Genomic DNA, 11129 nt, shown 5'->3' with positions numbered 1-11129 from the left:
TGCTGAATGTTATCTTCATCAATATATTTTAGATACTAATTCGTCGGCTTTTTCCATGGCGTCATCGTGCGTGCCCAGAAGAACCCGCCGCACAAGATACGGCTTCTGAACCCACTCACAAAGGCATCGAACACTATGTTTGAGGCGTTGATGCCATCTGTTTTTCTGGATTCAGTCGCTGTAATCAAATCCCCTACTATGGTCTTCGTTTGCTCACATTACCCGAACGAAATTAGTTGGGTCGATGAGAGCACTCCAACTAAGGATATATACGAAGATGATTGGGGAGATGGAAGTTTTTCGATCGAGAACCATGGTTTGCGTTGCATTACCCCGTTCAATGGTGAACTGTATGCAATAGCTGTGGACAATTTTGAGTCCGGAGGAATAGTGTGCACCAATCTACAGTTGCAGCAGCGCGCGAGCACTGTCAAGATGGAGACACTAATTTCATTTCCACAACTTGGAAATGACAAGTTCTATCTTGTGAAGTCGGATGGTGATCTGCTGCTTGTGTTGTTGGACAACATGCTTTTGGAGGACCAACCATTGGTGTACTCGTGTGGACACTCGGAGCCGCTCTCTCCATCCGGTCGGTAACATTGGCGAGTCATGCCTTCTTCGTGCATTATATCCGGTGTATCTCCGTCGACACCAGAGTGCACCCGACACTTCGACCTGGCTGCATCTACTACGCCGATTTGGGTTATATCAGAGAGTACATTCATGATACAAAGGCCTGGGATGAGTGGCCACGATATGTGGATAGAATGGGAAACTACGGTCTGAGATATGAACACAGGCCATACCATTTGGAGGATGTATTGGCCGCACACTGCAGACGGAAGGAGTTCAATGAATATTTCCTTGGGATAATGCACGAATGGGGAGACGAAGAAATATATGAGCAATGAGGAATCTTCTGTTGGCCATACATTGCGTGTGTCTTGTATTTTTTTCAGCTTAGTTTGTCGTGAACATTAACAACGTTATTGGCTGCTTTTGGCTGTTGTATGCAGTTTATGTATTATACTTAGTTTTCTGATTATGCTGCTGTGAATTTATCATATACTAGCTTCTAGATTTGCTGCCATATTAGGCAAAAAACGAGGGCCAAAAGGCAGAAATAGAAGCTTCTCTAGATTTGATACTAATTAGGTGAAAAAAGACAGAGAGAAGGAGGTGGAAAAGGTACTCTTAAAAGGGAAAATGTCAATTTGGGCCGAGAGAGACAAAACCCAGCTCCTGCTCACGTGGAACCAAACGCTATCTCGTCCTGTCCCACGCGGTCCCTTTCTACCAGCCCCACGCGACGCGGGCCCACACGACGCGGCCCCACACGTCAGCACGGAACGGTCAACTAAACGGAAATCCTGCCGTCTGAGCTGCTTCTGCGGGTTTCAAACAAGAACTTGGGGAAAACTGAGGAAAAACTAAGGAGCTGGGGAAAACTGAGCACAACTAAAGAACCGAGGGCACGAAAATAGAAATCCCAAGAACGAAATGGAGCCATCACCTTAGCAGAAGGAAGATTGTTGGAATTGCAAATTCAGGCAACAACTACCATATCAATTCACATAAAAGATGGACGTTCTTTGATAAGAGAACTGACCAAGGCAAGGTCAAGATTTACAAGATCTGAAACATATTACTATTCACATGTCCCACAAAGCAGCATCGCTAAAAGCATGTAATTATGAGCATATATAGAGGCACATCTCAGCCTGAAAGACTCAATACAACAGCAATGCCATTTATAGTTTACCACTCATTAAAAAATGAAACAAATGAAAGCACACATGACCAAATACACAAACAAGAAGATATTCTGACAATCGTATAATATAAAACTCTGCATTTTCAAATCCCCAAATATCTTGCCTTATCTACAAGTGTATGATAGGTTGACATTAGGCGCATATAGCAACACTCTGGGAAAGCAATTCAGGATAAAACAACAGTACACGTAAAAGGTTTTGTTGAAGCAGAACGACACTGAAATGTACCTGTTTCAGCACAGGTTGGAGGCCACTCTGTACCAACCACCTCTCATCGGCAACAACTGTTTCAATCAGTTCACTAATGGTTAATGTGCAAGATCCCTCATCTCTACAGCATGTCCCCTTAAAACTCTTTTGACTCTGTCAGGCTCAGTACAACACTCAAAGTCTACCCATGAACCAAATCCCCATCAGACACCAAACAAGAGACTGAGACTCATAATCAATTTCCTGATCCTAATACCCCAACAAACCTCCACCCTAAAACACCCAATGCATTTCCCTATATTTTCCAAACATGCTGTGAAAAAACACACATTTGAGGGTCTAAAGTGTAATAGTTATCAACATATTTGACATGAAAACTCATAGGGACTGCACACATATTGCAAGAACAAGATGACCAGGAGAACTGCTTGAGTTGTTACCTTCATCAGATTACTAAATTAGAGGATTTGGTTATAATATCATGACAGATCAGGATTTTCACATCAATGCACTTGTGGCAACTGCATAACTGTAAAGGGCGTATGCTATGAAATAATGGTTATAATAATTTCTCTAAGCAGATAACACATCCTAGAAACGATTTGGTACTAGCTAGCTTTTTTTTTGGCAGAGAATGAATTAAGCCTACCCCAACTTGCTTGGGAAGCTGCTGGCAAATGATTTACTTATTTTGCTCATGTCCATTTGAAAAGAAAAGCACAAGATCCCACATATATGTAGCACTACTCAGTATCAATGCAAATTTATATCCATAACTATAAGCTTTTGTTCATACAACAGGCCCAAAGATTTGACAAAATTAAATATAATATGAAGAGATAAACTTCTAATTCCAAGTAACTAGAACAATATCTACTGTGCCCAAATAACACATCTCAATTACTTCATCGGCACCAAAGTATTCCAATAAATGCATCTCCAAACAGGTTAGACACAAACAAACATGGAGGACAAGAAGCACATATCAGCAAACTAAATGGCTGCTGATTGCGTTTTAGCAAATCAACCTGACCTGATCATTTACAAATGGAAGGATATATTCATGTATCATCCATTCTTGTGGCACTCAAACATTAAGGGATTTGTAGGCTAGAGCTCGCCTAAGAACTTAGATCACTATTGCTCTAGCAACTTGTTCTAGGTCAGATAACACACAATCATGAAAAAAACCACAATTACAAGCACTGAAGTAACTGGACACAAATCTCTTCATCAAGATAGCACACGCCATACTATGAGTAATTGCACAGGTGTTCAGGCTTGTATTAGGTGAACAACCAGAGAGTAGCTCACAAGCATAATATCCAACAGATAGCATGCACATAATATGTATTGCCTCACAGAATATGTTTCTTTGCAGAAATTCATGCCAATCAGATAAAGGCGAGCCTATTCTTTCCTGCATGAAAATGAATTTAAGCGGCTATCTCATAGCATTCAATCCTCAAACTCCATAAATGGAAAACCAACTTCTTTATGGCCGCCTAAGAAACCACCTCCATTGGGGTGAGCAAGACCATTAGCCCGATCTTTACACCCGTAGCAATGACCTCCAAAAGGAAAACAAGTGCATTATTAAATGCCTAGCCTAAGATAAAAACTAGCATAAAGATAGCAGAATGTGAAAATACCTTTGTCATTTTCTTCCAATGGTGTGCACAGATAAACACCTGTGTCATCTTTAATGTTAGGATGTACTTCAGCAAAGAATTTTTTTACTTCACCATTTAACCCTCTCACTACAAAGTTGAAATGTATATATCCCTTTCCATATTCATCAATAAGATTTCTCTCTTGGACTTGCACAATTTCAAAATCACTGGACTGCAATATAGACACATGTAAATATAAGAAGCCCAATTCAGATAAATAGTAAATTGCATTTCATTTCTGGACATAACTTGCGTAATGGGCTAAATCAGTAGTCTAAATGATAATAGCAAATAAACACTGCTCATTATTGCGGATGGGTTCACTCAAGTAATAAACTGCATGTCTATTCTAAAAATAGAATAAAAGTACTACTGATAGGTAATAGCAAATAAACACTGCTCATTATTGCAGATGGATTCACTTAAACTGCATGTCTATTCTAAAAATAGAATAAAAGTACTGATAGGTAACCTCTACTCCCTTCAATACCAAAATAACTGAAGTTCTAGTTTTGTGCAAGTCAAACTTCTTGAAGTTCGATAGAATTTGTAGAAAAATATACTAACACCGGTTTGTTCAGATAAGTAGTAAGCTGAGTTGTAACAACCAATTAGCATAGCAATAAACAAAACAAAATAACAGCCATGGTTGATTGATGTGGGTGTGACCTGCAAATTATGTTTCTTGGTATATACTTCCAATGCTATCATCAAACTATTCCTATCATTCTTATCTCTACGCTTGAGCCTCTCCTCCCGAGTCAGTGGCATGGTATTGACGCTGGAATGTTGCCTTGCAGCAGCAATAAATGCCCCACGTAAGTCCTTGAGACTAAATTCAGATTCCCTTGGAGTGGGATCATCCCAAGTCTCCAACCTTGTATCGAGACTGGATGACATAAAAGAACACAGAAACGCTTAAACATTCCTGGAAGTCTCTCACACAAAAAAAACAATTGCTGAAAATGTTGTAATTAAAAAGCGCACATGGTAAGAAAGTTGTTTCAGCAAATTTTAAAATCAAAACAGAGGACATGCTGATTAACATTTATCTAAATTAGCATTAGCAGCAAAACAGTGAAACCACATGTGCATGTAGTGCATATGTTACATTCACCCTCCAACTTGACATTCATGCAATGGATATTAGTTTTTTTTAACGAAGGCAAAAGCTTTGCATAACACATTAATTAAGACGAGGTGCCCAGTTAATTAGTGGAAAACCGGGCGAAGAACATAGAACAACACCAATGGGGCCACGCCCACATTCGCCAAAGGGCCGAGCCCCACTCAAGACCCAGGAACAACCAAGCTCAACATCGAAACACCACTCCGTGAAGACCATGCAATGGATATTGTAGCGATTAGACGATATGGTCTTATTTTGCTTTTGTTGCTACTCTTGCAATTGTTGATGTTGGTGGCCAATAAATAGAAGTTTTCTAAAGCTGCCATAACAGCCAAAATAAAATGGACAACATGTGTGAATCTAGTCCATAATTTCCCAATATGCACATAACGGGACTAAAACAGTTAACAGGTTTGGTGCGTTGAGACCCTACATGGTGGATTGAACCATTCGAATACCTAGCATGGGCACAGCATTATTTTCTGCACGTTACTGCATTTAAAATAAAGTAGGAATTGCATACGTACATGTCAGGTACAGGGAGTCCGATCGCGGGCGTCAAATGCAAAGGAGAAGGCAGGGTATCTGTGTCCCTAGAATTATCTTCATCGGAGGACCCCGACATGGCTGCTGATCTCTCCGTTGCTCCTTCATAAATAAATCTAAACTAGTTCAGGATCTCGATACACATACCATATAAGAATATGTAAGCAACCTATTCTTGAAGTTCAGTCTTGCTGCAAGCCTTTGACAGATACTATACCAAACTACCCCAATGCAGACAAGATGTGAATGAAGAGGCATCCAACCCGAAACTGAGTAGCAGGCAAATACATATGACAAGAAAAATGCCGAAAAGACAGTAGTAGCGTCCAGTGCTAAAATTAATGAAGAAAAACCTGCATAGATACGTGAGTAGCGATCGTCCTCCAGCAACTCAGAAAGTATCAAGAATATCGCCTGCAGCTGGTTGTCCAAGTTTCCTGTGATTGTAACCAGCCTATCGTGCAGACCATAGTATTTGTCGTGCGGTGAGATCACAATTCCAGCATTTGATACTTCAGCTAGTGACCTAAATGGTAAACAAAAAGGGGAATATGCATCAAGGCTGCAATTTCTAAAAAGTACAAATAAACAGAAGAAATATGAAGATGCAGATACTAGTGAAATGGAAACAAATGCAGCCTAGGCACCCAAACAAATAGTGAACTAGAAGAAGCAGAGCTGAAGCTGAATTTCACAGCATGCCTCTGTGAGTCCTGTGTTTATATGTGATCCCATACACAAAGGTGGTTTAAATATAAGAATCTAACAGTAATAGCACTGTTAGAACCATAGATTGTAATGTGCAAATTAAATGTTATGACCACATATCTGACCAATTGTGTGGACATGGTCTATGTGACAACCCAAAACATGCAATTGCACTGCGGTAAACCAGATACATACATAGATAGAGAAAAGGATCACAACAATAACAGTGCTAGAACCGTAGATTACACATTTCTGCCAGTTTTTTTTTTTTTTTGTCACAATTACGAAACATGCAATTCCACATGAAATGTAGATAGATACAGAGAAAATTGTTCCCTGGAGATGTGCCATCGCAAGTACATCACACACAGCATGACTGGGCATGAGCAGCTGAAGGAAAACAATGCGTACTTGATGTTCGTTCCCCCTTTGCCAATGAGCACGCCGCAGGACGCGTCGGGCACCACGAGCACGACGGTGGCCCGCTCGTCGATCACCTGGCCGCCCTGAGGCCAGTGCAGAGCAGAGCAGAGGATTAAGCAACCAACTGAAGACCATCAGACTGAACCGACACGAAACTCGAGCAGAGCGGAGCGGAGCAGAGGAGAGCAGGGTAACGGACCTGGTAGAGGATTTTCTTGAGTATGATCTCGGCGGCGTCCATGACCTGGTGAAAGAGGCCGGAGACGAGGAGGACCCTGCGGCCAGTGCCGGGGAGGAGCTGGCCGCGGCGGGAGACCTTGACGAGCGCCCCGGAGGTGGACTGGAGGGCGGTGACGGTGGACCCGCCCCTGCCGATGATGCTGCCGGCCTCGGAGTCAGAGACCAGGATCCTGACGTGCGTCCACTGCTCCCCCAAGTCCTTGAGACTAAATTCAGATTCCCTTGGAGTGGGATCATCCCAAGTCTCCAACCTTGTATCGAGACTGGATGACATAAAAGAACACAGAAACGCTTAAACATTCCTGGAAGTCTCTCACACAAAAAAAACAATTGCTGAAAATGTTGTAATTAAAAAGCGCACATGGTAAGAAAGTTGTTTCAGCAAATTTTAAAATCAAAACAGAGGACATGCTGATTAACATTTATCTAAATTAGCATTAGCAGCAAAACAGTGAAACCACATGTGCATGTAGTGCATATGTTACATTCACCCTCCAACTTGACATTCATGCAATGGATATTAGTTTTTTTTAACGAAGGCAAAAGCTTTGCATAACACATTAATTAAGACGAGGTGCCCAGTTAATTAGTGGAAAACCGGGCGAAGAACATAGAACAACACCAATGGGGCCACGCCCACATTCGCCAAAGGGCCGAGCCCCACTCAAGACCCAGGAACAACCAAGCTCAACATCGAAACACCACTCCGTGAAGACCATGCAATGGATATTGTAGCGATAGGCGATATGTTCTTATTTTGCTTTTGTTGCTACTCTTGCAATTGTTGATGTTGGTGGCCAATAAATAGAAGTTTTCTAAAGCTGCCATAACAGCCAAAATAAAATGGACAACATGTGTGAATCTAGTCCATAATTTCTCAATATGCACATAACGGGACTAAAACAGTTAACAGATTTGGTGCGTTGAGACCCTACATGGTGGATTGAACCATTCGAATACCTAGCATGGGCACAGCATTATTTTCTGCACGTTACTGCATTTAAAATAAAGTAGGAATTGCATACGTACATGTCAGGTACAGGGAGTCCGATCGCGGGCGTCAAATGCAAAGGAGAAGGCAGGGTATCTGTCTCCCTAGAATTATCTTCATCGGAGGACCCCGACATGGCTGCTGATCTCTCCGTTGCTCCTTCATAAATAAATCTAAACTAGTTCAGGATCTCGATACACATACCATATAAGAATATGTAAGCAACCTATTCTTAAAGTTCAGTCTTGCTGCAAGCCTTTGACAGATACTATACCAAACTACCCCAATGCAGACAAGATGTGAATGAAGAGGCATCCAACCCGAAACTGAGTAGCAGGCAAATACATATGACAAGAAAAATGCCGAAAAGACAGTAGTAGCGTCCAGTGCTAAAATTAATGAAGAAAAACCTGCATAGATACGTGAGTAGCGATCGTCCTCCAGCAACTCAGAAAGTATCAAGAATATCGCCTGCAGCTGGTTGTCCAAGTTTCCTGTGATTGTAACCAGCCTATCGTGCAGACCATAGTATTTGTCGTGCGGTGAGATCACAATTCCAGCATTTGATACTTCAGCTAGTGACCTAAATGGTAAACAAAAAGGGGAATATGCATCAAGGCTGCAATTTCTCAAAAGTACAAATAAACAGAAGAAATATGAAGATGGAGATACTAGTGAAATGGAAACAAATGCAGCCTAGGCACCCAAACAAATAGTGAACTAGAAGAAGCAGAGCTGAAGCTGAATTTCACAGCATGCCTCTGTGAGTCCTGTGTTTATATGTGATCCCATACACAAAGGTGGTTTAAATATAAGAATCTAACAGTAATAGCACTGTTAGAACCATAGATTGTAATGTGCAAATTAAATGTTATGACCACATATCTGACCAATTGTGTGGACATGGTCTATGTGACAACCCAAAACATGCAATTGCACTGCGGTAAACCAAATACATACATAGATAGAGAAAAGGATCACAACAATAACAGTGCTAGAACCATAGATTACACATTTCTGCCAGTTTTTTTTTTGTCACAATTACGAAACATGCAATTCCACATGAAATGTAGATAGATACAGAGAAAATTGTTCCCTGGAGATGTGCCATCGCAAGTACATCACACACAGCATGACTGGGCATGAGCAGCTGAAGGAAAACAATGCGTACTTGATGTTCGTTCCCCCTTTGCCAATGAGCACGCCGCAGGACGCGTCGGGCACCACGAGCACGACGGTGGCCCGCTCGTCGATCACCTGGCCGCCCTGAGGCCAGTGCAGAGCAGAGCAGAGGATTAAGCAACCAACTGAAGACCATCAGACTGAACCGACACGAAACTCGAGCAGAGCGGAGCGGAGCAGAGGAGAGCAGGGTAACGGACCTGGTAGAGGATTTTCTTGAGTATGATCTCGGCGGCGTCCATGACCTGGTGAAAGAGGCCGGAGACGAGGAGGACCCTGCGGCCGGTGCCGGGGAGGAGCTGGCCGCGGCGGGAGACCTTGACGAGCGCCCCGGAGGTGGACTGGAGGGCGGTGACGGCGGACCCGCCCCTGCCGATGATGCTGTCGGCCTCGGAGTCGGAGACCAGGATCCTGACGTGCGTCCGCTGCTCCCCCAAGTCATCTGAAACGGGGAGATCAACGGCGGGTTCCGAAGTTAAATTGAGGTAATTGGAAGGCAAACCCTCGTTTTTTCCTGTCTGTGCCGACGAGTCGGGCTCGGAGGGGGGCCGGAAATGCAGCATCGACGGTGTGCGGCGGTGGCGGTGGCGGTGAGTGGGAGAACCGTCGGAGGCGGAGGGGACGGATCATCGGTCTAGGTGGTGGTGTTCTTGTTGGGGAAGAAGAAAAAAGGAAAGGAAAAGCATAGGAGGGAAGGAAGGAGATGGATCCGAGGATTCGGTGTAGGACGGAGGAAGCGAAGGGAATGCGGGTGTCCTCCACTCCTACCTTCGTAGTCGGAGGCCGGCGGCGAGGAAGCCATGGCCATGGGGATGGTCGGGTGGCCGCCGCCTCGCTTCCTTTCCTTGCTTTTCCTCTGCTCTGCTCTGCTCTCTCCTATCGTTTCACGCCTGCCGGGCCGGGTCAAGCCAGTCAGCCACACAGACCCTTTTTCTTTTCTTCCCCATTTTGTGTTCACAGAAAAAAAAAAGAAAGAAACCAGTTAGTTAATTGAAGCAGCTTGCAGTCGAAGCAACTCTTTTCTAAAACAAACTTCTCAACTTTACCTATATAAACATGTTTCAGCTACAGATTTATCTGTATCTAAAAAGTTGTGACAATTTTTAGTTAAAATCAATTCCTTGAAACCATTCTAAGCAACTTTAGCAGTAACATGTGTGGAATTTATCCAAATTTAAATGTATCTAGTTACTAAATACTCCCTTTGGTCCCTTTTAATTGACTCTAATTTAGTATAAAATTGTACTAAATCCGAGTCAATTAAAATAGGCTGAGGGAGTACTACTTAAATATATTTAAAAAAATAACAAATCTTGGACAAACTTCATGAGATGGATTTAGTAGGAAAAATGGAAAAGATCCATGGTGAGATGAAACTAGAGGTATTTTTAAATAAGCAGAGTGGTGAGACATCTCAGAAATAAACACAGGGTGTGCCATGTGCACAACTGTGAATTAGACACTGGGATGAGGCTTTTTTTTATCGGTGATAAGGACTAGGTACTTTGCCAGATTCCTTATAATCCATTCCTTATAACTCTTGTGCATAGACACGGCGACCGGAGCTCACTCACACTTCTTCTTCCGGGTCATGTTTGTTAAGCTTCATGCACTAGCCACTTGACCAAAAGTCCGAACTGATGGAAAGGCTAGACAATCCACATATACATTTCACAACACCCCCACTCGCGTGTGACGAGAGAAGAGAAAGTCAACACGTGAAAGAAGAAGAGCACACCGAAACAGGGCATCAGCGGTGGCTAAAGAGGGGGACAACAACAATTTTTAGGCTTAATTGCGAAAACCATGAACAACAACAATTTTTAGGCTTAATTGCGAAAACCATGTGAAAGCCAGGATTTGAACTTGAGACCTGGGGCTCTGATACCATGTTAAGCTTCATGCACTAGCCACTTGAACCAAAAGTCCGAACTGGTGAAAAGAGCTAGACAATCTACTTATACACTTCAACAATGTTTTCTCTCTTCGACCCGGCCTCTTCTTTGCGTCCAATGTCATCGCCAATGCAGCCGCCCACCGAGACGCCACCCTCACTACCAAGGCCTCCGAGGAGCACAAGAGGAGTTGTGACGGACCTAGAGAGGGCACCGAGGGTTACATAGCCTACATTCATGATTCTCATCTTAAAAAAACTACTATATGCAACATGCCAATATGATATCTTCGTTTGTGGTGTGTAACTTGATGTTTTTTTCCTTTGTCATGTGCTTAATTGCACTAGCATAGCT

The 11129-nt window shown here is 42.8% G+C and overlaps 1 protein-coding gene across 1 annotated transcript; it reads right to left on the bottom strand.

Moving 5' to 3' along the window:
* Positions 1-3251: 3251 nt before the first annotated feature.
* Positions 3252-9656, bottom strand: LOC124677051 (RNA-binding protein Nova-1-like). Its single transcript, XM_047213047.1, has 11 exons — positions 9081-9656; positions 8870-8964; positions 8109-8281; positions 7737-7857; positions 6667-6970; positions 6456-6550; positions 5690-5862; positions 5318-5438; positions 4331-4550; positions 3641-3833; positions 3252-3559 (listed from the first exon to the last, which is right to left on the bottom strand). Exons 1-11 carry the CDS (start codon positions 9441-9443, stop codon positions 3447-3449), a joined length of 1971 nt encoding a protein of 656 aa, XP_047069003.1. The 5' UTR covers positions 9444-9656; the 3' UTR covers positions 3252-3446.
* Positions 9657-11129: the final 1473 nt, after the last annotated feature.

This window comes from Lolium rigidum, chromosome 7, assembly GCF_022539505.1.
Source record: "Lolium rigidum isolate FL_2022 chromosome 7, APGP_CSIRO_Lrig_0.1, whole genome shotgun sequence".
Lineage (NCBI taxonomy): Eukaryota > Viridiplantae > Streptophyta > Magnoliopsida > Poales > Poaceae > Lolium > Lolium rigidum.
Note: the sequence above shows the minus strand (reverse complement) of the source record. Positions and strands in the feature narration are given on the sequence as shown.

Bases quoted from the DNA above. Each gene is read 5' to 3' on its own strand.
- LOC124677051 (XM_047213047.1), bottom strand. From the start codon at position 9,443: ATGCTGCATTTCCGGCCCCCCTCCGAGCCCGACTCGTCGGCACAGACA. The intron at 6,551-6,666 runs GTCCGTTACCCT...CACTGGCCTCAG, and splicing joins TCAAGAAAATCCTCTACCAG to GGCGGCCAGGTGATCGACGA. The intron at 3,834-4,330 runs GTCACACCCACA...TCTATATTGCAG, and splicing joins CCAAGAAACATAATTTGCAG to TCCAGTGATTTTGAAATTGT.